The following is a 22,182-nucleotide window of genomic DNA, read 5'->3' as shown; positions in this document are numbered from 1 at the left end:
TCACTGGCATGCCACCAGTCGCCATCACTAGCATGCCACCTATCACCTTTTCTAGCATGCCACTCGTTACCATCACTAGCATGCCACCCGTCGCCATCACTAGCATGCCACCCGTCGCCATCACTAGCATGCCACCCAGTTGCCAACACTAGTAGGCCACCCATTGCTAACACTAGTAGGCCACCCGTTTCCACCACTAGCATGCTACATGTCACCAACACTAGCAGGCCACCCATTACCACTAATAGTACTTGCAGTCCAACCGTTGCCATCACTAGCATGCCAACCGTCACCATCACTAGCATGCCTCCCGTCACAATCACTAGCATGCCACCAGTCGCCATCACTAGCATGCCACTTGTCACCACCACTAGCATGCCATCGGTTGCCAACACTAGTAGGCCACCCGTTTCCACGACCAGCATGCCACCCATTACCACCATTAGTACTGGCAGGCCACCCGTCGCTATCACTAGCATGCCAACCGTCGCCATCAATAGCATGCAACCAGTTACCATCAATGGCATGCCACCCGTCACCATCACTAGCATGCCACCAGTCGCCATCACTAGAATGCCACTTGTCACCACCACAAGCATGCCACTGGTTGCCAACACTAGTAGGCCAACGGTTGCAAAAACTAGTAGGCCACCCGTTGCCATCACTAGTACTAGCAGGCCACCCGTTGTCACCACTAGCATGCCACATGTTACCACCACTAGTTGGCCAACCGTTGACACCACTAGTACTGGTAGGCCACCTGTCGCCATCACTAGCATGCCACCATTCACCATCACTAGCATGCTACCAGTCACCATCACTAGCATGCCACTCGTTACCATCACTAGCATGCCACCTGTCGCCATCACTAGAATGCCACTTGTCACCAACACTAGCATGCCACTGGTTGCCACCACTAGTATGCCAACCGTTTCCACCACTAGTACTAGGCCAAACGTTGCCACGACTAGCATGCCACATGTCAACATCACTAGCTGGTCACCCATCACCACCACTAGTACTGGCAGGTCACCCGTCATCACCACTAGTACTGACAAGCCACCCGTCATCACCAATAGTACTTGCAGACCACCCGTCATCACCACTAGTACTGACAGGCCAACCGTCGCCATCACTACATTGCCAACCGTCACCACCAGTAGCAGGCCACCTATCATCACCACTAGTACTGGCAGGCCACCCTTCATCACCACTAGTACTGGCAGGCCACCCTTCATCACCACTAGTACTAGCATGCCATCTGTCACCGTCACTGGCATGCCACCAGTCGCCATCACTAGCATGCCACCAATCACCTTTTCTAGCATGCCACTCGTTACCATCACTAGCATGCCACCCGTCGCCATCACTAGCATGCCACCAGTTGCCAACACTAGTAGGCCACCCGTTGCTAACACTAGTAGGCCACCCGTTTCCACCACTAGCATGCTACATGTCACCAACACTAGCAGGCCACCCATTACCACTAATAGTACTTGCAGGCCAACCGTTGCCATCACTAGCATGCCAACCGTCACCATCACTAGCATGCCTCCCATCACAATCACTAGCATGCCACCCATCGCCATCACTAGCATGCCACTTGTCACCACCACTAGCATGCTATCGGTTGCCAACACTAGTAGGCCACCCGTTTCCACCACTAGCATGCCACCCATTACCACCATTAGTACTGGCAGGCCACCCGTCGCTATCACTAGCATGCCAACCGTCGCCATCAATAGCATGCAACCAGTTACCATCAATAGCATGCCACCCGTCACCATCACTAGCATGCCACCAGTCGCCATCACTAGAATGCCACTTGTCACCACCACAAGCATGCCACTGGTTGCCAACACTAGTAGGCCACCTATTGCCAACACTAGTAGGCCACCCGTTGCCGCCCCTAGTACTAGCAGGCCACCCGTTGTCACCACTAGCATGCCACATGTTACCACCACTAGTTGGCCAACCGTTGACACCACTAGTACTGGCAAGCCACCTGTCGCCATCACTAGCATGCCACCAGTCACCATCACTAGCATGCTACCAGTCACCATCACTAGCATGCCATTCGTTACCATCACTAGCATGCCACCTGTCACCACCACTAGAATGCCACTTGTCACCACCACTAGCATGCCACTGGTTGCCACCACTAGTAGGCCAACCGTTTCCACCACTAGTACTAGGCCAAGTGTTGCCACCACTAGCATGCCACATGTCACCACCACTAGCTGGCCACCCATCACCACCACTAGTACTGGCAGGTCACCCATCACCACCACTAGTACTGACAGGCCACCCGTCATCACCACTAGTACTGGCAGGCCACCCGTCGCCACTAGTACTGACATGCCAACCGTCGCCATCACTAGCATTGCCAACCGTCACCACCACTAGCAGGCCACCTATCATCACCACTAGTACTGGCAGGCCACCCTTCATCACCACTAGTACTGGCATGCCACCTGTCGCCGTCACTGGCATGCCAGCAGTCGCCATCACTAGCATGCCACCAATCACCTTTTCTAGCGTGCCACTCGTTACCATCACTAGCATGCCACCCGTCGCCATCACTAGCATGCCAACCGTCGCCATCAATAGCATGCCACCCGTCATGCCACCGGTTGCCAACACTAGTAGGCCACCCGTTTCCACCACTAGCATGCCACATGACACCACCACTAGCATGCCACTGGTTGCCACCACTAGTAGGCCAACCGTTTCCACCACTAGTACTAGGCCAAGTGTTGCCACCACTAGCATGCCACATGTCACCACCACTAGCTGGCCACCCATCACCACCACTAGTACTGGCAGGCCACCTGTCGCCATCACTAGCATGCCACCAGTTACCATCACTAGCATGCTACCAGTCACCATCACTAGCATGCCACTCGTTACCATCACTAGCATGCCACCTTTCACCACCACTAGAATGCCACTTGTCACCACCACTAGCCACCACTAGTAGGCCAACCGTTTCCACCACTAGTACTAGGCCAAGTGTTGTCACCACTAGCATGCCACATGTCACCACCACTAGCTGGCCACCCATCACTACCAATAGTACTGACAGGTCACCTGTCATCACCAATAGTACTTGCAGGCCACCCGTCATCACCACTAGTACTGACAGGCCAACCGTCGCCATCACTACCATGCCAACCGTCGCCACCACTAGCAGACCACCTATCATCACCACTAGTACTGGCAGGCCACCCTTCATCACCACTAGTACTGGCAGTCCACCCTTCATCACCACTAGTACTGGCAGTCCACCCTTCATCACCACTAGTACTAGCATGCCATCTGTCACCGTCACTGGCATGCCACCAGTCGCCATCACTAGCATGCCACCAATCACCTTTTCTAGCATCCACTCGTTACCATCACTAGAATGCCACCCGTCGCCATCACTAGCATGCCACTCGTCACCATCACTAGCATGTCACCAGTTGCCAACACTAGTAGTCCACCCGTTGCTAACACTAGTAGGCCACCCGTTTCCACCACTAGCATGCCACATGTCACCACCACTAGCAGGCCACCCATTACCACTAATAGTACTTGCAGGCCAACCGTTGCCATCACTAGCATGCCAACCGTCGCCATCACTTGTATGCCACTAGTTGCCAACACTAGAGTCCACCCGTTGCCAACACTAGTAGGCCACCCACTGCCACCACTAGTACTAGCAGGCTACCCGTTCCACCACTAGCATGCTATATGTCACCACCACTAGCAGGCCACCCGTCACTATCACTAGCCTTCCACCTGTCACCACCACTAGAATGCCACTGGTTGCCAACACTAGTAGGTTAGCCTTTGACACCACTAGTACTGGCAGGCCACCCGTCATCACCACTAGCACAGGCATGCCACCTGTCACCATCACTAGCCTACCATCAGTCGCCATCACTAGCATGCCACCAATCACCTTTACTAGCATGCCACTCGTTACCATCACTAGATGCCACCCGTCACCATCATTAGCATGCCACCAGTCGCCATCACAAGAATGCCACTTGTCAACACCACTATCATGCCACTGGTTGCCAACACTAGTAGGTCACCCGTTGCCAACACTAGTAGGCCACCCGTTTCCACCACTAGCATGCCACATGTCACCACCACTAGCAGGCCACCCATTACCACCATTAGTACTGGCAGGCCACCCGTCGCTATCACTAGCATGCTAGCCGTCGCCATCAATAGCATGCAACCCGTCACCATCACTAGCATGCCACCCGTCGCCATCACTAGCATACCACCAGTCGCCATCACAAGAATGCCACTTGTCAACACCACTATCATGCCACTGGTTGCCAACACTAGTAGGCCACCCGTTGCCAACACTAGTAGGCCACCCGTTTCCACCACTAGCATGCCACATGTCACCACCACTAGCAGGCCACCCATTACCACCATTAGTACTGGCAGGCCACCCGTCGCTATCACTAGCATGCTAGCCGTCGCCATCAATAGCATGCAACCCGTCACCATCACTAGCATGCCACCCGTCGCCATCACTAGCATGCCACCAGTCGCCATCACTAGAATGCCACTTGTCACCACCACCAGCATGCCACATGTTGCCACCACTAGTAGGCCAACAGTTGCCAACACTAGTACTAGCAGGCCACCCGTTGCCACCACTAGCATGCCACATGTCACCACCACTAGCTGGCCACCCATCACCACCACTAGTACTGACAGGCCACCCGTCATCACCACTAGTACTGACAGGTCACCCGTCATCACCACTAGTACTGAGAGGCCACCCGTCATCACCAATAAAACTTGCAGGCCAACCGTCGCCACCACTGGTACTGGCAGGCCAACCGTCGCCATCACTAGGATGCCAACCGTCGCCATCACTTGCATGCCACTCGTCACCATCAATAGCATTCCACCAGTCGCGATCACTAGAATGCCACTTGTTACCACCACTAGCATGCCACTTGTTGCCAACACTAGAGGCCACCCGTTGCCAACACTAGTAGGCCGACCACTGCCACCACTAGTACTAGCAGGCTACCCGTTACCACCACTAGCATGATACATGTCACCACCACTAGCAGACCACCAGTCACCATCACTACAGTAGCATGCAACCCGTCACTATCACTAGCATTTCACCTGTCACCACCACTAGAATGCCACTGGTTGCCAGCAGTAGTAGGTTCACCGTTGACACCACCAGTACTGGAAGGCCACCCGTCATCACCACTAGTACAGGCATGCCACCTGTCACCATCACTAGCATGCCACCAATCACCTTTACTAGCATGCAAATCGTTACCATCACTAGCATGCCACCCGTTGTCACTCTAGCATGCCAACCGTCACCATCACTAGGATGCCACCCGTCACCATCATTAGCATGCCAACCGTCACCACCACTAGGATGCCACTGGTTGCCACCACTAGTAGCCACCCATCGTCATCACTAGCATGCCACCCATTGCCACCACTAGCAGGCCGCTTGTCGCCATCACTGGCAGGCCACCCGTCATCACCACTAGTATTGGCATGCCACCTGTCACCATCACTAGCATGCCACCAGTCACCTTCACTAGCATGCCACTCGTCACCATTACTAGCATGCCACCGGTCACAATCACTAGCATGCCACCAGTCGCCATCACTGGCATGCCACTCGTCACCACCACTAGCATGCCACCACTAGTAGCCACCCATCGCCATCACGATCATGCCACTGGTTGCCACCACTAGCAGGCCGCTTGTCGCCATTACTGACAGGCCTACCGTAGTCATCATTGGCAGATACCAATCACCACCACAACCCGGGCAAATATGGCTACGACTTTGAATCCAACGTTGGATTTTTCAGATGATGACAACGTTGAACTGGAGGACTTTCGATCTGTAACGGCTGACCGATTGGTCGAAAAGAAGAAAAAGAGCAAACATGTAAAAAAAATCAAAAACAAGAAAAGATGTCAGAAAGGAAAATGAAAAAAATGCAAAATAAGAGCTATTGAAGTGTAATATACAAAAGAAATTAAAGAAAGGCGGATTAAGCAGCAGAAGAACCTCTGACTCAAGTATATCTTCTGATTAAAAACTTGCTTTAACATACCCTGGTACTAAAAAGTAATCGTAATGAATTATAACAATTAAAGACACATATGTGAATATAAATATCTACAAATATCGATAGATAAAAAAAAAAAAAAGGGGGGGGGGGGGAGCGGGGAAAGCGCGTTGCGTGCTTATCTCTCAAAAGCGATGACATTAGCTGCTAAGGGTTTAGCGATAAAAATCATGTTATACCGTCTGTCCTATTCTATCCTTACATAGCGGGTGGAATGTGACATAGAATATTGATGTCATTATAGAATATTGATGTCATTATGCAGTGCACACGTCATCGCATATATGTATAAGGAATTCAAAAGTCAAGACAGTGGTAGTAACATCAGGACCTACACTAGCTAGTCTATGTAAGAATTTCAGCATTCCGATACACGTTTGATGCATAGTATATAAAACAATGCGTTTACATGTTGTAGTTGTTTTTTTCTTCATTACCAAACATTATTATATATCACTGTTGAACATAATCAGGTATATTAACAGGTTGGGAACCCCATGCACCTGGAAAGTCGAGACTGTCTCAATTAAAAAAACTGATGCATTGATTCATTTATATCGATAGGTACCTTTTAGAAATTAATTGGGCCGTCTAGTTAACTTTTCCGTAACTCTGGTACCGATTCCCGCACTTATTAATCCGCTGAGCCCTTTTTTCAACGCGTATACGCTAACTTATTTGCAGTCAGGCTTTATTAAGCTGAAGAAGGGAGATATGTAAATATAAACATTTAGTTATCAAGTGGGGCTACAGTTTAAACGCATAAGCATCGGCTTATGTGGATTGTGATTTTGTGTCAAGTCCCTGTGCTATCATGCATAAACACAGCGTTTGGGAACAACAAATCCTGTATATGAATATAATTTGATTTTAAACAAGATTTGTTGAGTTTGTATCTTGAGATCGGACGTGAAAGTATGGAGTCACCTGTCATACCACGTGGAATTTCCTAGGTACTCCAGTATTCTCCACACTAGCCATACCTATATATGTGAAACTGATTAATATAATCCTAAATAAGGGAATGGTTCCGGGATCCTTCAACAATGCGAAATAACTCGGTGATACATACATACACGGTTACTGAAACAGACAGCGTCTATCTTTTTATATAACGATGAAAAATGATGTCATTTCACATTTCTTAAATCGAATTTGATTTTATTAGAGTTTCAGGAATGTATTACGTCAAAAATTAAACGTACCCAGCTGGTAAAGTATTGTGATTTGCCAGTGATAAATTGCAAGGAAAAAAATCCAAACACACACTAATCAGTGGCGTAGGAAGTCGTGAAAAAGTGGGGGGGCAAAATTTTTTTTAACCTTAAATTTTACGCACTAAACAAATCGTATGCCATCTCCGCAAAATTAGGCAATAATTATCATTTCAACATCCCATGATAATTTTGATAATTTATGTAGTACAAATTAAGTTATTAACGCAAATCAGGATATATTATTTATGGCAAAACATGAATCACCAGGCCCGGCCAGGATTTTCGAAAGGGCGGGTGGACCAGTAATTTAGTAATAATGCGAGCGCCGTCTGCGCGAGCCGATTTTTTTTTGCCCTTTTTTTTTTTTTTTACGAGGGGTCTGAGGGGCCGCCCAGCGGGTCCAGGGCAGCGCCCTGATAGGGGGTTCAAGGGGGTCTTAGCCCTCCGCGAAAAATGAATATAGCACATTCTAATAATTCGGGATCAGGTGCGGATCCAGGAGTTTTCGAAAGGGGGGTCCAGTAATTAAGTGATCATGCGAGCGCCGTAGGCGCGAGCCGATTTTTTTTCCCTTTTTGCGAGAGGTCTGGGGGCCGCCCAGCGGGTCCCAGGGTGGCGAAGCCCCCCTGTGGATCTGCAATCGAAAGGGGGGCAGTAATTTAGTGATAAAGCGAGCGCCGTAGGCGCGAGCTGAATTTTTTTTGTATTTCCTCGTACCTGTCGGTAATTAGTATCACTCTATTCACGTTAAAACCGCGCATTCCTATTCATGTTGTGTTTCTGTCTTGTTCTCATTATGAACTCAATTAACTTCACAAATTATCATCAACTTATTGAATCTATGTGATGAAGTTAAGCAAAATTTCGTATTAAGATATAAATATTGACTTACCAGGCTATTGCAGACGACCGACACACAGGTCTGAGGATCAATCGGAACACCTCGCCTCCGTCTGCGAACGTAGGAAAATAACGAGGGGTTCCGATTGGTCTGAGGATTGATATACTAGTATAAAAGTCGGAATGTTCCGGATGTACAAGATACAGTTTTTATCGTTGCCTTCAAGAAAACATTATCGGTTCGAAAATATACAGATATTTATCGAAATGAATATATAAACTCGTGTTTTTTCCCCTTTTTTAGATTTTGGATGTCAAAAAGTGGGGGGGCAAAAAGATATGTTTGCCCCCCCACTGAAAAAAGTGGGGGGGCAATTGCCCCCCCTGCCCCCCCGCTTCCTACGCCACTGCTAATATTGCTCCACAACGACAGAGGCAGTGCAATTCAACTGATAAAATCATGTGCAATATTCAAACCTAAACATTCAGTAATCGATATTTCATATCATTTCTTTGCATACATTAAAATTTATTTAAACAAGATGTTGAATACCAATAAAAGTTTAAAATTACAGGCCGTACAGTATCAATTGATTTATGACATATAACTACATTTCTTCGAAAAACCATAAACATCGGGGGATAATAGCCATCTCCTAATTGCCATTTGTTCCTGTATACGTCACTACGTGACGCCAAGTCCATCTCGCACAATCTGCACGTGCAAATATACAACATAAAAAAGTGTAAAGAAAACACTCGGTCTTTTCAGACGCAAGGCTTCAGTCTTTCAAACCTACATATACTCATTCTATGAATGATTTTCTATCATTCATATCATCAAACTTCAGGAAATGTAAATTATAACCAGACATTTTAGACACATGTTGTGCGCACTATATGATAACTTTTGTCTTTACAGTTGTAACAATGCGCGACAGAGGACCGATATCACGTGTTTGCGTATGAATTCATTCCAACGTGACCATATTGACCAGTGAAAATATTGCTTACAAACTGTCCCTTTGTAACCAGTGTTTTCACTGGATGCCCGTCAATCGATTAAAAAGATTGAAATTTGTTCAGTGTTAGGAAGTTTAGCGTCACTTTTGCTCGAGTCTTGCTGTTCAGAAGATGTGGTCTGATCCAGTGCTGGGTGTGAGTATGTCGGGGGGGGGGGGGGGGGGGAGGGGGGAGGGGGGAGCTGAACCTGTTTACTATTAACATCAGTCTTTCATAATGTGTGTTATATATATGTTTTTTTGAAGAAAAAAAAAACTGTGTTGTGTATATATATGTTTTCAATGACCTTTTTTAAGATGTCGATTGTGATTTGGGGGCGAGAAGAGGGGGGGGGGGGGGGGGGGGGGGGGGGGGAGCTGAACCTGTTAACTATGAACTTCAGTGCTTGATAATGCGTTTTATATGTTTTATTGAAAATTTTAAATGTCCATTTAAAATAACATGACTGAGATTTGGGGGAAGGTGGGGGAGGGGGGAGGGGGGGGGGGGGGGGGGGCTAAAACCTGTTTACTATGAACTTCAGTGCTTGATAATGTGTGTTATATATATGTTTTATTGAAAATTTTAAATGTTCATTCAAAATAACATGACTGAGATTTGGGGTAGGGCTGGGGGAGGGGGGGGGGGGGGGGGCTGAACCTGTTTACTATGAACTTCAGTGTTTGATAATGTGCGTTATATATATATGTTTTTTTGAAAAAAAAAATGTTGTGTATATATATGTTTTAAATGACCTTTTTTAAGATGTCGATTGTGATTTGGGGGTGAGAAGAGGGGGAGGAAGCTGAACCTGTTTACTATGAACTTCAGTGTTTGATAATGTGTGTTATATGTTTTATTGAAAATTTTAAATGTTCATTCAAAATAACATGACTGAGATTTGCGGTAGGGCTGGGGGAGGGGGGCTGAACTTGTTTTCTATGAACTTCAGTGTTTGATTACAGTTTCAAAAAAAGTTTGTTGTGTATATATATGTTTTAAATGACCTTTTTAAAGATGTTGATTGAGATTTGGGGGTAAGAAGGGGGGGGGGGGGGGGGGCGGCTGAACCTGTATACTATGCACTTCAGTGTTTGATTACAGTTTCAAAAAAAAAAAGTGTTTTGTGTATATACATGTTTTAAATGATCTTTTTAAAGATGTCGATTGAGATTCGGGGGCAAGAAGGGGGGGGGGGGGGGGGGGGGGGGGCTGACCCTGTTTACTATTAACATCAGTGTTTGATAATGTGTGTTATATATATGTTTTATTGAAAATTTTAAATGTCCATTTAAAATAACATGACTGAGATTTGGGGTAGGGCTGGGGGAGGGGGGGGGAGGGGAGCTGACCCTGTTTACTATTAACATCAGTGTTTGATAATGTGTGTTATATATATGTTTTATTGAAAATTTTAAATGTCCATTTAAAATAACATGACTGAGATTTGGGGGAAGGTGGGGGAGGGGGGAGGGGGGGGGGGGGCTGAACCTGTTTACTATGAACTTCAGTGCTTGATAATGTGTGTTATATATATGTTTTATTGAAAATTTTAAATGTTCATTCAAAATAACATGACTGAGATTTGGGGTAGGGCAGGGGGAGGGGGGGGGGGGGGGGGCTGAACCTGTTTACTATGAACTTCAGTGTTTGATAATGTGCGTTATATATATATGTTTTTTTTTTGAAAAAAAAAAACTGTTGTGTATATATATGTTTTAAATGACCTTTTTTAAGATGTCGATTGTGATTTGGGGGTGAGAAGAGGGGGAGGGAGCTGAACCTGTTTACTATGAACTTCAGTGTTTGATAATGTGTGTTATATGTTTTATTGAAAATTTTAAATGTTCATTCAAAATAACATGACTGAGATTTGCGGTAGGGCTGGGGGAGGGGGGCTGAACTTGTTTTCTATGAACTTCAGTGTTTGATTACAGTTTCAAAAAAAGTTTGTTGTGTATATATATGTTTTAAATGACCTTTTTAAAGATGTCGATTGAGATTCGGGGGCAAGAAGGGGGGGGGGGGGGGGGGGGCTGAACCTGTTTACTATGAACTTCAGTGTTTGATAATGTGTGTTATATATATGTTTTATTGAAAATTTTAAATATCCATTTAAAATAACATGACTGAGATTTGGGGTAGGGCTGGGGGAAGGGGGAGGGGGCTGAACCTGTTTAATATGAACTTCAGTGTTTGATTAGTTTAAAAAAAAAGTGTTTTGTGTATATACATGTTTTAAATGACCTTTTTAAAGATGTCGATTGAGATTTGGGGGCAAGAAGTGGGGGGGGGGGGGGGGGGGGGGGGGGCTGAACCTGTATACTATGAACTTCAGTGTTTGATAATGTGTGTTATATGTTTTATTGAAAATTTTAAATGTTCATTCAAAATAACATGACTGAGATTTGCGGTAGGGCTGGGGGAGGGGGCTGAACTTGTTTTCTATGAACTTCAGTGTTTGATTACAGTTTCAAAAAAATTTTGTTGTGTATATACATGTTTTAAATGATCTTTTTAAAGATGTCGATTGAGATTCGGGGGCAACAAGGGGGGGGGGGGGGCTGAAGCTGTTTACTATGAACTTCAGTGTTTGATAATGTGTGTTATATATATGTTTTATTGAAAATTTTAAATGTCCATTTAAAATAACATGACTGAGATTTGGTGGGGGGGTGGGTGGGTGGGGGGGGGCTGAACCTGTTTACTATGAACTTCTGTGTTTGATTAGTTTTAAAAAAAAACTGTGTTGTGTATATATATGTTTTAAATGACCTTTTTTAAGATGTCGATTGTGATTTGGGGGTGAGAAGAGGGGGAGGGAGCTGAACCTGTTTCCTATGAACTTCGGTGTTTGATTACAGTTTCAAAAAAAGTTTGTTGTGTATATATATGTTTTAAATGACCTTTTTAAAGATGTTGATTGAGATTTGGGGGTAAGAAGGGGGGGGGGGGGGGGGGGGGGGGCGGCTGAACCTGTATACTATGCACTTCAGTGTTTGATTACAGTTTCAAAAAAAGTTTGTTGTGTATATATATGTTTTAAATGACCTTTTTAAAGATGTCGATTGAGATTTGGGGGCAAGAAGGGGGGGGGGGGGGGGGGCTGAACCTGTATACTATGAACTTCAGTGTTTGATAATGTGTGTTATATGTTTTATTGAAAATTATCAATGTTCATTCAAAATAACATGACTGAGATTTGGGGTAGGGCTGGGGGAGGGGGGGCTGAACTTGTTTTCTATGAACTTCAGTGTTTGATTACAGTTTCAAAAAAATTTTGTTGTGTATATACATGTTTTAAATGATCTTTTTAAAGATGTCGATTGAGATTCGGGGGCAACAAGGGGGGGGGGGGGGGGGGGGGGGGGCTGAACCTGTATACTATGAACTTCAGTGTTTGATAATGTGTGTTATATATATGTTTTATTGAAAATTTTAAATGTCCATTTAAAATAACATGACTGAGATTTGGTGGGTGGGTGGGGGGGGCTGAACCTGTTTACTATGAACTTCTGTGTTTGATTAGTTTTAAAAAAACTGTGTTGTGTATATATATGTTTTAAATGACCTTTTTTAAGATGTCGATTGTGATTTGGGGGTGAGAAGAGGGGGAGGGAGCTGAACCTGTTTCCTATGAACTTCGGTGTTTGATTACAGTTTCAAAAAAGTTTGTTGTGTATATATATGTTTTAAATGACCTTTTTAAAGATGTTGATTGAGATTTGGGGGTAAGAAGGGGGTGGGGGGGGGGGGGGGGGGGGGGTGGGGGGGGGGGCGGCTGAACCTGTATACTATGCACTTCAGTGTTTGATTACAGTTTCAAAAAAAGTTTGTTGTGTATATATATGTTTTAAATGAACTTTTTAAAGATGTTGATTGAGATTTGGGGGTAAGAAGAGGGGGGGGGGGGGGGGGGGGGGGGGGGCGGCTGAACCTGTATACTATGCACTTCAGTGTTTGATGATGTGTGTTATATATATGTTTTATTGAAAATTATAAATGTCCATTTAAAATAACATGACTGAGATTTGGGGTAGGGCAGGGGGAGGGGGGGGATGAACCTGTTTACTATGAACTTCAGTGTTTGATTAGTTTAAAAAAACTGTGTTGTGTATATATATGTTTTAAATGACCTTTTTTAAGATGTCGATTGTGATTTGGGGGTGAGAAGAAGGGGAGGGAGCTGAACCTGTTTACTATGAACTTCAGTGTTTGATAATTTGTTTTATATAGATGTTTTATTGAAAATATTAAATGCTCATTTAAAATAACATGACTGAGATTTGCGGTAGGGCTGGGGTGAGGGGGGGGGGGGCTGAACCTGTTTACTATGAACTTCAGTGTTTGATAATGTGTGTTATATATATGTTTTATTGAAAATTTTAAATATCCATTTAAAATAACATGACTGAGATTTGGGGTAGGGCTGGGGGAAGGGGGAGGGGGCTGAACCTGTTTAATATGAACTTCAGTGTTTGATTAGTTTAAAAAAAAGTGTTTTGTGTATATACATGTTTTAAATGACCTTTTTAAAGATGTCGATTGAGATTTGGGGGCAAGAAGGGGGGGGGGGGGGGGGGGGGGGGGGGGCCTGAACCTGTATACTATGAACTTCAGTGCTTGATAATGTGTTATATATATGTTTTATTGAAAATTTCAAAACGTCCATTTAAAATAAGATGACTGAGATTTGGGGTAGGGCTGGGGGAGGGGGGGGGGGGGGGGGGGAGGAGCTGACCTGTTTACTATTATCATCGATGTTTGATAATGTGTGTTATATATATGTTTTATTGAAAATTATAAATGTCCATTTAAAATAACATGACTGAGATTTGCGGTAGGGCTGGGGGAGGGGGTGCTGAACCTGTATACTATGAACTTCAGTGTTTGATAATGTGTGTTATATATATGTTTTATTGAAAATCATAAATGTCCATTTAAAATAACATGACTGAGATTTGCGGTAGGGCTGGGGGAGGGGGGCTGAACCTGTATACTATGAACTTCAGTGTTTGATAATGTATGTTATATATATGTTTTATTGAAAATCATAAATGTCCATTGAAAATAACATGACTGAGATTTGGGGTAGGGCTGGGGGAAGGGGGAGGGGGCTGAACCTGTTTAATATGAACTTCAGTGTTTGATAATGCGTTTTATATGTTTTATTGAAAATTTTAAATGTCCATTTAAAATAACATGACTGAGATTTGGGGTAGGGCTGGGGAGGGGGGGGGGGGGGGGGAGGAGCTGACCCTGTTTACTATTATCATCGATGTTTGATAATGTGTGTTATATATATGTTTTATTGAAAATTATAAATGTCCATTTAAAATAACATGACTGAGATTTGGGGTAGGGCTGGGGGAGGGGGGGAGGGGGGGGAGGGGAGCTGACCCTGTTTACTATTATCATCGGTGTTTGATAATGTGTGTTATATATATGTTTTATTGAAAATCATAAATGTCCATTTAAAATAACATGACTGAGATTTGCGGTAGGGCTGGGGGAGGGGGCTGAACCTGTATACTATGAACTTCAGTGTTTGATAATGTGTGTTATATATATGTTTTATTGAAAATATTAAATGCTCATTTAAAATAACATGACTGAGATTTGGGGTAGGGCTGGGGGAGGGGGCTGAACCTGTTTACTATGAACTTCAGTGTTTGATAATGTGTTAGATATATGTTTTATTGAAAATTTTAAATATCCATTTAAAATAACATGACTGAGATTTGTGGGTAGGGCTGGGGGAAGGGGGAGGGGGCTGAACCTGTTTAATATGAACTTCAGTGTTTGATTAGTTTAAAAAAAGTGTTTTGTGTATATATATGTTTTAAATGACCTTTTTTAAGATGTCGATTGTGATTTGGGGGTGAGAAGAAGGGGAGGGAGCTGAACCTCTTTACTATGAACTTCAGTGTTTGATAATTTGTTTTATATAGATGTTTTATTGAAAATATTAAATGCTCATTTAAAATAACATGACTGAGATTTGCGGTAGGGGTGGGGGAGGGGGGGGGGGGCTGAACCTGTTTACTATGAACTGCAGTGTTTGATAATGTGTGTTATATATGTTTTATTGAAAATTTTAAATATCCATTTAAAATAACATGACTGAGATTTGGGGTAGGGCTGGGCGAAGGGGGAGGGGGCTGAACCTGTTAATATGAACTTCAGTGTTTGATTAGTTTAAAAAAAAGTGTTTTGTGTATATACATGTTTTAAATGACCTTTTTAAAGATGTCGATTGAGATTTGGGGGCAAGAGGGGGGGGGGGGGGGGGGCTGACCCTGTATACTATTAACATCAGTGTTTGATAATGTGTGTTATATATATGTTTTATTAAAAATTTTGAATATCCATTTAAAATAACATGACTGAGATTTAGGGTAGGGCTGGGGGAAGGGGGAGGGGGCTGAACCTGTTTAATATGAACTTCAGTGTTTGATTAGTTTAAAAAAAGTGTTTTGTGTATATACATGTTTTAAATGACCTTTTTAAAGATGTCGACTGAGATTTGCGGTAGGGCTGGGGGAGGGGGTGCTGAACCTGTATACTATGAACTTCAGTGTTTGATAATGTGTGTTATATATATGTTTTATTGAAAATCATAAATGTCCATTTAAAATAACATGACTGAGATTTGCGGTAGGGCTGGGGGAGGGGGGCTGAACCTGTTTACTATGAACTTCAGTGTTTGATAATGTATGTTATATATATGTTTTATTGAAAATCATAAATGTCCATTGAAAATAACATGACTGAGATTTGGGGTAGGGCTGGGGGAAGGGGGAGGGGGCTGAACCTGTTAACTATGAACTTCAGTGTTTGATAATGCGTTTTATATGTTTTATCGAAAATTTCAAAACGTCCATTTAAAATAAGATGACTGAGATTTGGGGTAGGGCTGGGGGAGGGGGGGGGGGGGGGGGGGGAGGAGCTGACCCTGTTTACTATTATCATCGATGTTTGATAATGTGTGTTATATATATGTTTTATTGAAAATTATAAATGTCCATTTAAAATAACATGACTGAGATTTGGGGTAGGGCTGGGGGGAGGGGGGGAGGGGGGAGGGGAGCTGACCCTGTTTACTATTATCATCGGTGTTTGATAATGTGTGTTATATATATGTTTTATTGAAAATCATAAATGTCCATTTAAAATAACATGACTGAGATTTGCGGTAGGGCTGGGGGAGGGGGGGCTGAACCTGTATACTATGAACTTCAGTGTTTGATAATGTGTGTTATATGTTTTATTGAAAATTTTAAATATCCATTTAAAATAACATGACTGAGATTTGGGGTAGGGCTGGGGGAGGGGGCTGAACCTGTATACTATGAACTTCAGTGTTTGATAATGTGTGTTATATATTTTTTATTGAAAATTTTAAATATCCATTTAAATAACATGACTGAGATTTGGGGTAGGGCTGGGGGAAGGGGGAGGGGGCTGAACCTGTTTAATATGAACTTCAGTGTTTGATTAGTTTTAAAAAAAACTGTGTTGTGTATATACATGTTTTAAATGACCTTTTTAAGATGTCGATTGAGATTTGGGGGCAAGAAGGGGGGGGGGGAGGGGCTGAACCTGTATACTATGAACTTCAGTGTTGATGATAATGTTGTGTTATATATATGTTTTATTGAAAATTTTAAATAGCCTTTAAAATAACATGACTGAGATTTAGGGGTAGGGCTGGGGAAGGGGGAGGGGGCTGAAACCTGTTTAATATGAACTTCAGTGTTGATTAGTTTAAAAAAAAGTGTGTTGTGTATATACATGTTTTAAATGACCTTTTTAAAGATGTCGATTGAGATTTGGGGGCAAGAAGGGGGGGGGGGAGCTGAACCTGTTTACTATGAACTTCAGTGTTTGATAATGTTGTTTTATATAGATGTTTTATTGAAAATATTAAATGCTCATTTAAAATAACATGACTGAGATTTGCGGTAGGCTTGGGGGAAGGGGGAGGGGGCTGAACCTGTTTAATATGAACTTCAGTGTTTGATTAATTTTAAAAAAAAATGTGTTGTGTATATACATGTTTTAAATAACCTTTTTAAAGATGTTGATTGAGATTTGGGGGGTAAGAAGGGGGGGGGGCTGAACCTGTATACTATGAACTTCAGTGTTTGATAATGCGTTTTATATGTTTTATTGAAAATTTCAAAACGTCCATTTAAAATAAGATGACTGAGATTTGGGGTAGGGCTGGGGGAGGGGGGGGGGGGGGGGGGAGGAGCTGACCCTGTTTTGCTATTATCATCGATGTTTGATAATGTGTGTTATATATATGTTTTATTGAAAATTATAAATGTCCATTTAAAATAACATGACTGAGATTTGGGGTAGGGCTGGGGGAGGGGGGGAGGGGGGGGAGGGGAGCTGACCCTGTTTACTATTAACATCGGTGTTTGATAATGTGTGTTATATATGTTTTATTGAAAATATTAAATGTCCATTTTAAAATAACATGACTGAGATTTGCGGTAGGGCTGGGGGAGGGGGGCTGAACCTGTATACTATGAACTTCAGTGTTTGATAATGTGTGTTATAAATTTTTTATTGAAAATTTTAAATATCCATTTAAAATAACATGACTGAGATTTGGGGTAGGGCTGGGGGAAGGGGGAGGGGGCTGAACCTGTTTAATATGAACTTCAGTGTTTGATTAGTTTAAAAAAAACTGTGTTGTGTATATATATGTTTTAAATGACCATTTTTAAAATGTCGATTGTGATTTGGAGGCGAGGGCGAGAAGAGGGGGGGGGGGGGGGGGGGGGGGGGGGGAGCTGACCCTGTTTACTATTAACATCGGTGTTTGATAATGTGTGTTATATATATGTTTTATTGAAAATCATAAATGTTCATTTAAAATAACATGACTGAGATTTGGGGTAGGGCTGGGGAAAGGGGGAGGGGGCTGAACCTGTTTAATATGAACTTCAGTGTTTGATTAGTTTAAAAAAAAACTGTGTTGTGTATATATATGTTTTAAATGACCTTTTTAAAGATGTTGATTGAGATTTGGGGGTAAGAAAGGGGGGGGGGGGGGGGCTGAACCTGTATACTATGAACTTCAGTGCTTGATAATGTGTGTTATATATATGTTTTATTGAAAATTTTAAATGTTCATTCAAAATAACATGACTGAGATTGGGGGTAGGTCTGGGGAGGGGGGGGGGGGGGGGAGGGGGGAGCTGAACCTGTTAACTATGAACTTCAGTGTTTGATAATGCGTGTTTATATGTTTTATTGAAAATTTCAAAACGTCCATTTAAAATAAGATGACTGAGATTTGGGGTAGGGCTGGGGGAGGGGGGGGAGGGGAGCTGACCCTGTTTACTATTAACATCAGTGTTTGATAATGTGTGTTATATATATGTTTTATTGAAAATTATAAATGTTCATTCAAAATATCATGACTGAGATTTGGGGTAGGGCAGGGGGAGGGGGGGGGGGGGATGAACCTGTTTACTATGAACTTCAGTGTTTGATTAGTTTAAAAAAAACTGTTGTGTATATATATGTTTTAAATGACCTTTTTTAGGATGTCGATTGTGATTTGGGGGTGAGAAGAGTGGGGGGGGGGGGGGGGGGGGGGAGCTGAACCTGTTAACTATGAACTTCAGTGCTTGATAATGTGTTATATATATGTTTTATTGAAAATTTTAAATATCCATTTAAAATAACATGACTGAGATTTTGGGGTAAGGGCTGGGGGAAGGGGAGGCGGGCTGAACCTGTTTAATTATGAACTTCAGTGTTTTGATTAGTTTAAAAAAAAGTGTTTTGTGTATATACATGTTTTAAATGACCTTTTTAAAGATGTCGATTGAGATTTGGGGGCAAGAAGGGGGGGGGGGGGATGAAGCTGTTTACTATGAACTTCAGTGTTTGATAATTTGTTTTATATAGTTGTTTTATTGAAAATATTAAATGCTCATTTAAAATAACATGACTGAGATTTGCGGTGGGGGGGAGGGGGGGGGCTGAACCTGTTTACTATGAACTTCAGTGTTTGATTAGTTTTAAAAAAATGTGTTGTGTATATATATGTTTTAAATGACCTTTTTAAAGATGTCGATTGAGATTTGGGGGGCAAGAGGGAGGGGGGAGGTGAACCTGTATACTATGAACTTCAGTGTTTGATTACAGTTTAAAAAAGTGTGTTGTGTATATATATGTTTTAAATGACCTTTTTTAAAGATGTCTAATGAGATTTGGGGGCAGGAATTTTAAATACTTTGAGGTTAGTTTTGGGTTAGGGTTGTTTACTAAGAAATTGAATGTTTTATTATTGTTTTCATTTGTATTGTGCATGTTTTTTACTGACTATTTCAAATACCTTGACTTGTGATTTGGGGGTGGTTTATCTACAGTTCAGTCAGATCATGTGTTTCAATATTTAGTTTTACCCTGGATATCCAGGTGTGGTCTAACAAGTACAATTGTTATGGAGGTTGCTTTGGAAAATAATTTCAGATTATTATCAACAAGTTCATACACTTAACAAAAGATTATTCGACAGGGTCAGATAGGCCTATTAAGCACCCGTTTTTCCGGAGATTTTGTTTCCAGATATTAATACTTCTTATAATAGCATATTGCAGATCATGGAAGTAGAGGACCTGAACAACAGGAGTGACGATATGACCAAATGATAGCCTGGTGATGTACTACCATAGGTAATGTTTGCTTTTCTTTTCTAAAGGTGACGACAAATTTGAATTATGAAACCATTAAATTTGTTTTACAAAAATTAAAAACAAAAAACTAAAACAAAAACCACCTAAAATTAAACATTACTACACTGTATAAAATCAAATAAAATAAAAATAAATAAATCGAATAAATAAAAACTAAACAGATAAATCAATTTTTAATATAATTAGGTCAATCAACTGAATAAAAGATCAAAATAAAACTGTATAAAATAACACAATAAAAATAAATGAATAAAATAAATGAAAACTAAACAGATAAATAACCAAAATAAACATCAATAATGATGAAATGAAAATAAAAACATCACAATAAAAATCACTGAAAATAAAATCAATTAAAATTAAATAATAAAATCTAAAGGGATTATGGAACCTACAGAACCTAAATTAGAAGAATGGCGTTGGCTCTTCCCCCCCCCCCCCCCCCCCCCAGATAAACTCAACGTTAAATCATTAAACGATACTTTCAATCATAACATTTAGATAAATGTATTGCAGATCCCGTATGGATGACTGCAGCGACAATATGGCCAGACGGATGGTGCTTTCTTTCAATAATTTCAAATGCTAATGCTTCTTAGATCAATACATTGCAGATCCAGGAAGGAACAGCCGCCCATTGGATTATACAGGAGATATGGCCGATCCACTTCCGGTCAAGTATTTCCTGTCAAACGAGGTAATGTAGATTTTTTTCTCTCTTATGGCTGTTGTAGGATTGAAGGGCAGACTATTTTGTCAGATTCAAGTTCTTACACGGCTACATACATTCAAACCTTAACGGGTGTTTATGTATAGGTCAAGTTTGAATGATGTTTCTGAACTTAAGCTTCCCTGTCTCTACAAACAGTAACTTTTGATACAAGCGATAGTGTCTTGTAGCATCAGTGACGCGGCCTGGTGATGCAAATCTATTCAATAGTATCTTTCGATTTTATCGCGACGGTGTTAAAACATCGCCGATTTTACCAATACGGGTTGGTAAAACGATGGTTTCTTTCAATAATTTCAAATGCTAATGCTTCTTAGATCAATACATTGCAGATCCAGGAAGGAACAGCCGCCCATTGGATTATACAGGAGATATGGCCGATCCACTTCCGGTCAAGTATTTCCTGTCAAACGAGGTAATGTAGATTTTTTTCTCTCTTATGGCTGTTGTAGGATTGAAGGGCAGACTATTTTGTCAGATTCAAGTTCTTACAAGGCTACATACATTCAAACCTTAACGGGTGTTTATGTATAGGTCAAGTTTGAATGATGTTTCTGAACTTAAGCTTCCCTGTCTCTACAAACAGTAACTTTTGATACAAGCGATAGTGTCTTGTAGCATCAGTGACGCGGCCTGGTGATGCAAATCTATTCAATAGTATCTTTCGATTTTATCGCGACGGTGTTAAAACATCGCCGATTTTACCAATACGGGTTGGTAAAACGATGGTTTCTTTCAATAATTTCAAATGCTAATGCTTCTTAGATCAATACATTGCAGATCCAGGAAGGAACAGCCGCCCATTGGATTATACAGGAGATATGGCCGATCCACTTCCGGTCAAGTATTTCCTGTCAAACGAGGTAATGTAGATTTTTTTCTCTCTTATGGCTGTTGTAGGATTGAAGGGCAGACTATTTTGTCAGATTCAAGTTCTTACAAGGCTACATACATTCAAACCTTAACGGGTGTTTATGTATAGGTCAAGTTTGAATGATGTTTCTGAACTTAAGCTTCCCTGTCTCTACAAACAGTAACTTTTGATACAAGCGATAGTGTCTTGTAGCATCAGTGACGCGGCCTGGTGATGCAAATCTATTCAATAGTATCTTTCGATTTTATCGCGACGGTGTTAAAACATCGCCGATTTTACCAATACGGGTTGGTAAAACGATGGTTTCTTTCAATAATTTCAAATGCTAATGCTTCTTAGATCAATACATTGCAGATCCAGGAAGGAACAGCCGCCCATTGGATTATACAGGAGATATGGCCGATCCACTTCCGGTCAAGTATTTCCTGTCAAACGAGGTAATGTAGATTTTTTTCTCTCTTATGGCTGTTGTAGGATTGAAGGGCAGACTATTTTGTCAGATTCAAGTTCTTACAAGGCTACATACATTCAAACCTTAACGGGTGTTTATGTATAGGTCAAGTTTGAATGATGTTTCTGAACTTAAGCTTCCCTGTCTCTACAAACAGTAACTTTTGATACAAGCGATAGTGTCTTGTAGCATCAGTGACGCGGCCTGGTGATGCAAA

General features: G+C 42.3%; 1 protein-coding gene and 1 long non-coding RNA gene across 2 annotated transcripts; both read left to right on the top strand.

Moving 5' to 3' along the window:
* Positions 1–3,979: 3,979 nt before the first annotated feature.
* LOC117318516 (mucin-2-like) lies at positions 3,980–5,068 on the top strand. The gene has a single exon (XM_033873492.1). It carries the CDS (start codon positions 3,980–3,982, stop codon positions 5,066–5,068), a length of 1,089 nt encoding a protein of 362 aa, XP_033729383.1.
* A 4,191-nt stretch (positions 5,069–9,259) lies between these two features.
* Positions 9,260–20,350, top strand: LOC117318517. Its single transcript, XR_004530386.1, has 2 exons — positions 9,260–9,342; positions 19,805–20,350. It is a non-coding gene; the product is annotated as an uncharacterized LOC117318517 (long non-coding RNA).
* The last annotated feature ends 1,832 nt before the right edge of the window (positions 20,351–22,182 follow it).

The sequence above is a fragment of the Pecten maximus genome, unplaced genomic scaffold (genome assembly GCF_902652985.1).
Source record: "Pecten maximus unplaced genomic scaffold, xPecMax1.1, whole genome shotgun sequence".
NCBI lineage: Eukaryota > Metazoa > Mollusca > Bivalvia > Pectinida > Pectinidae > Pecten > Pecten maximus.
This window is presented reverse-complemented; position numbering and strand designations above follow the sequence as displayed.

What these genes read in the sequence shown, in the direction of transcription:
- LOC117318516 (XM_033873492.1), top strand. Translation starts at nt 3,980, where the DNA reads ATGCCACCCGTCACCATCATTAGCATGCCACCAGTCGCCATCACAAGA.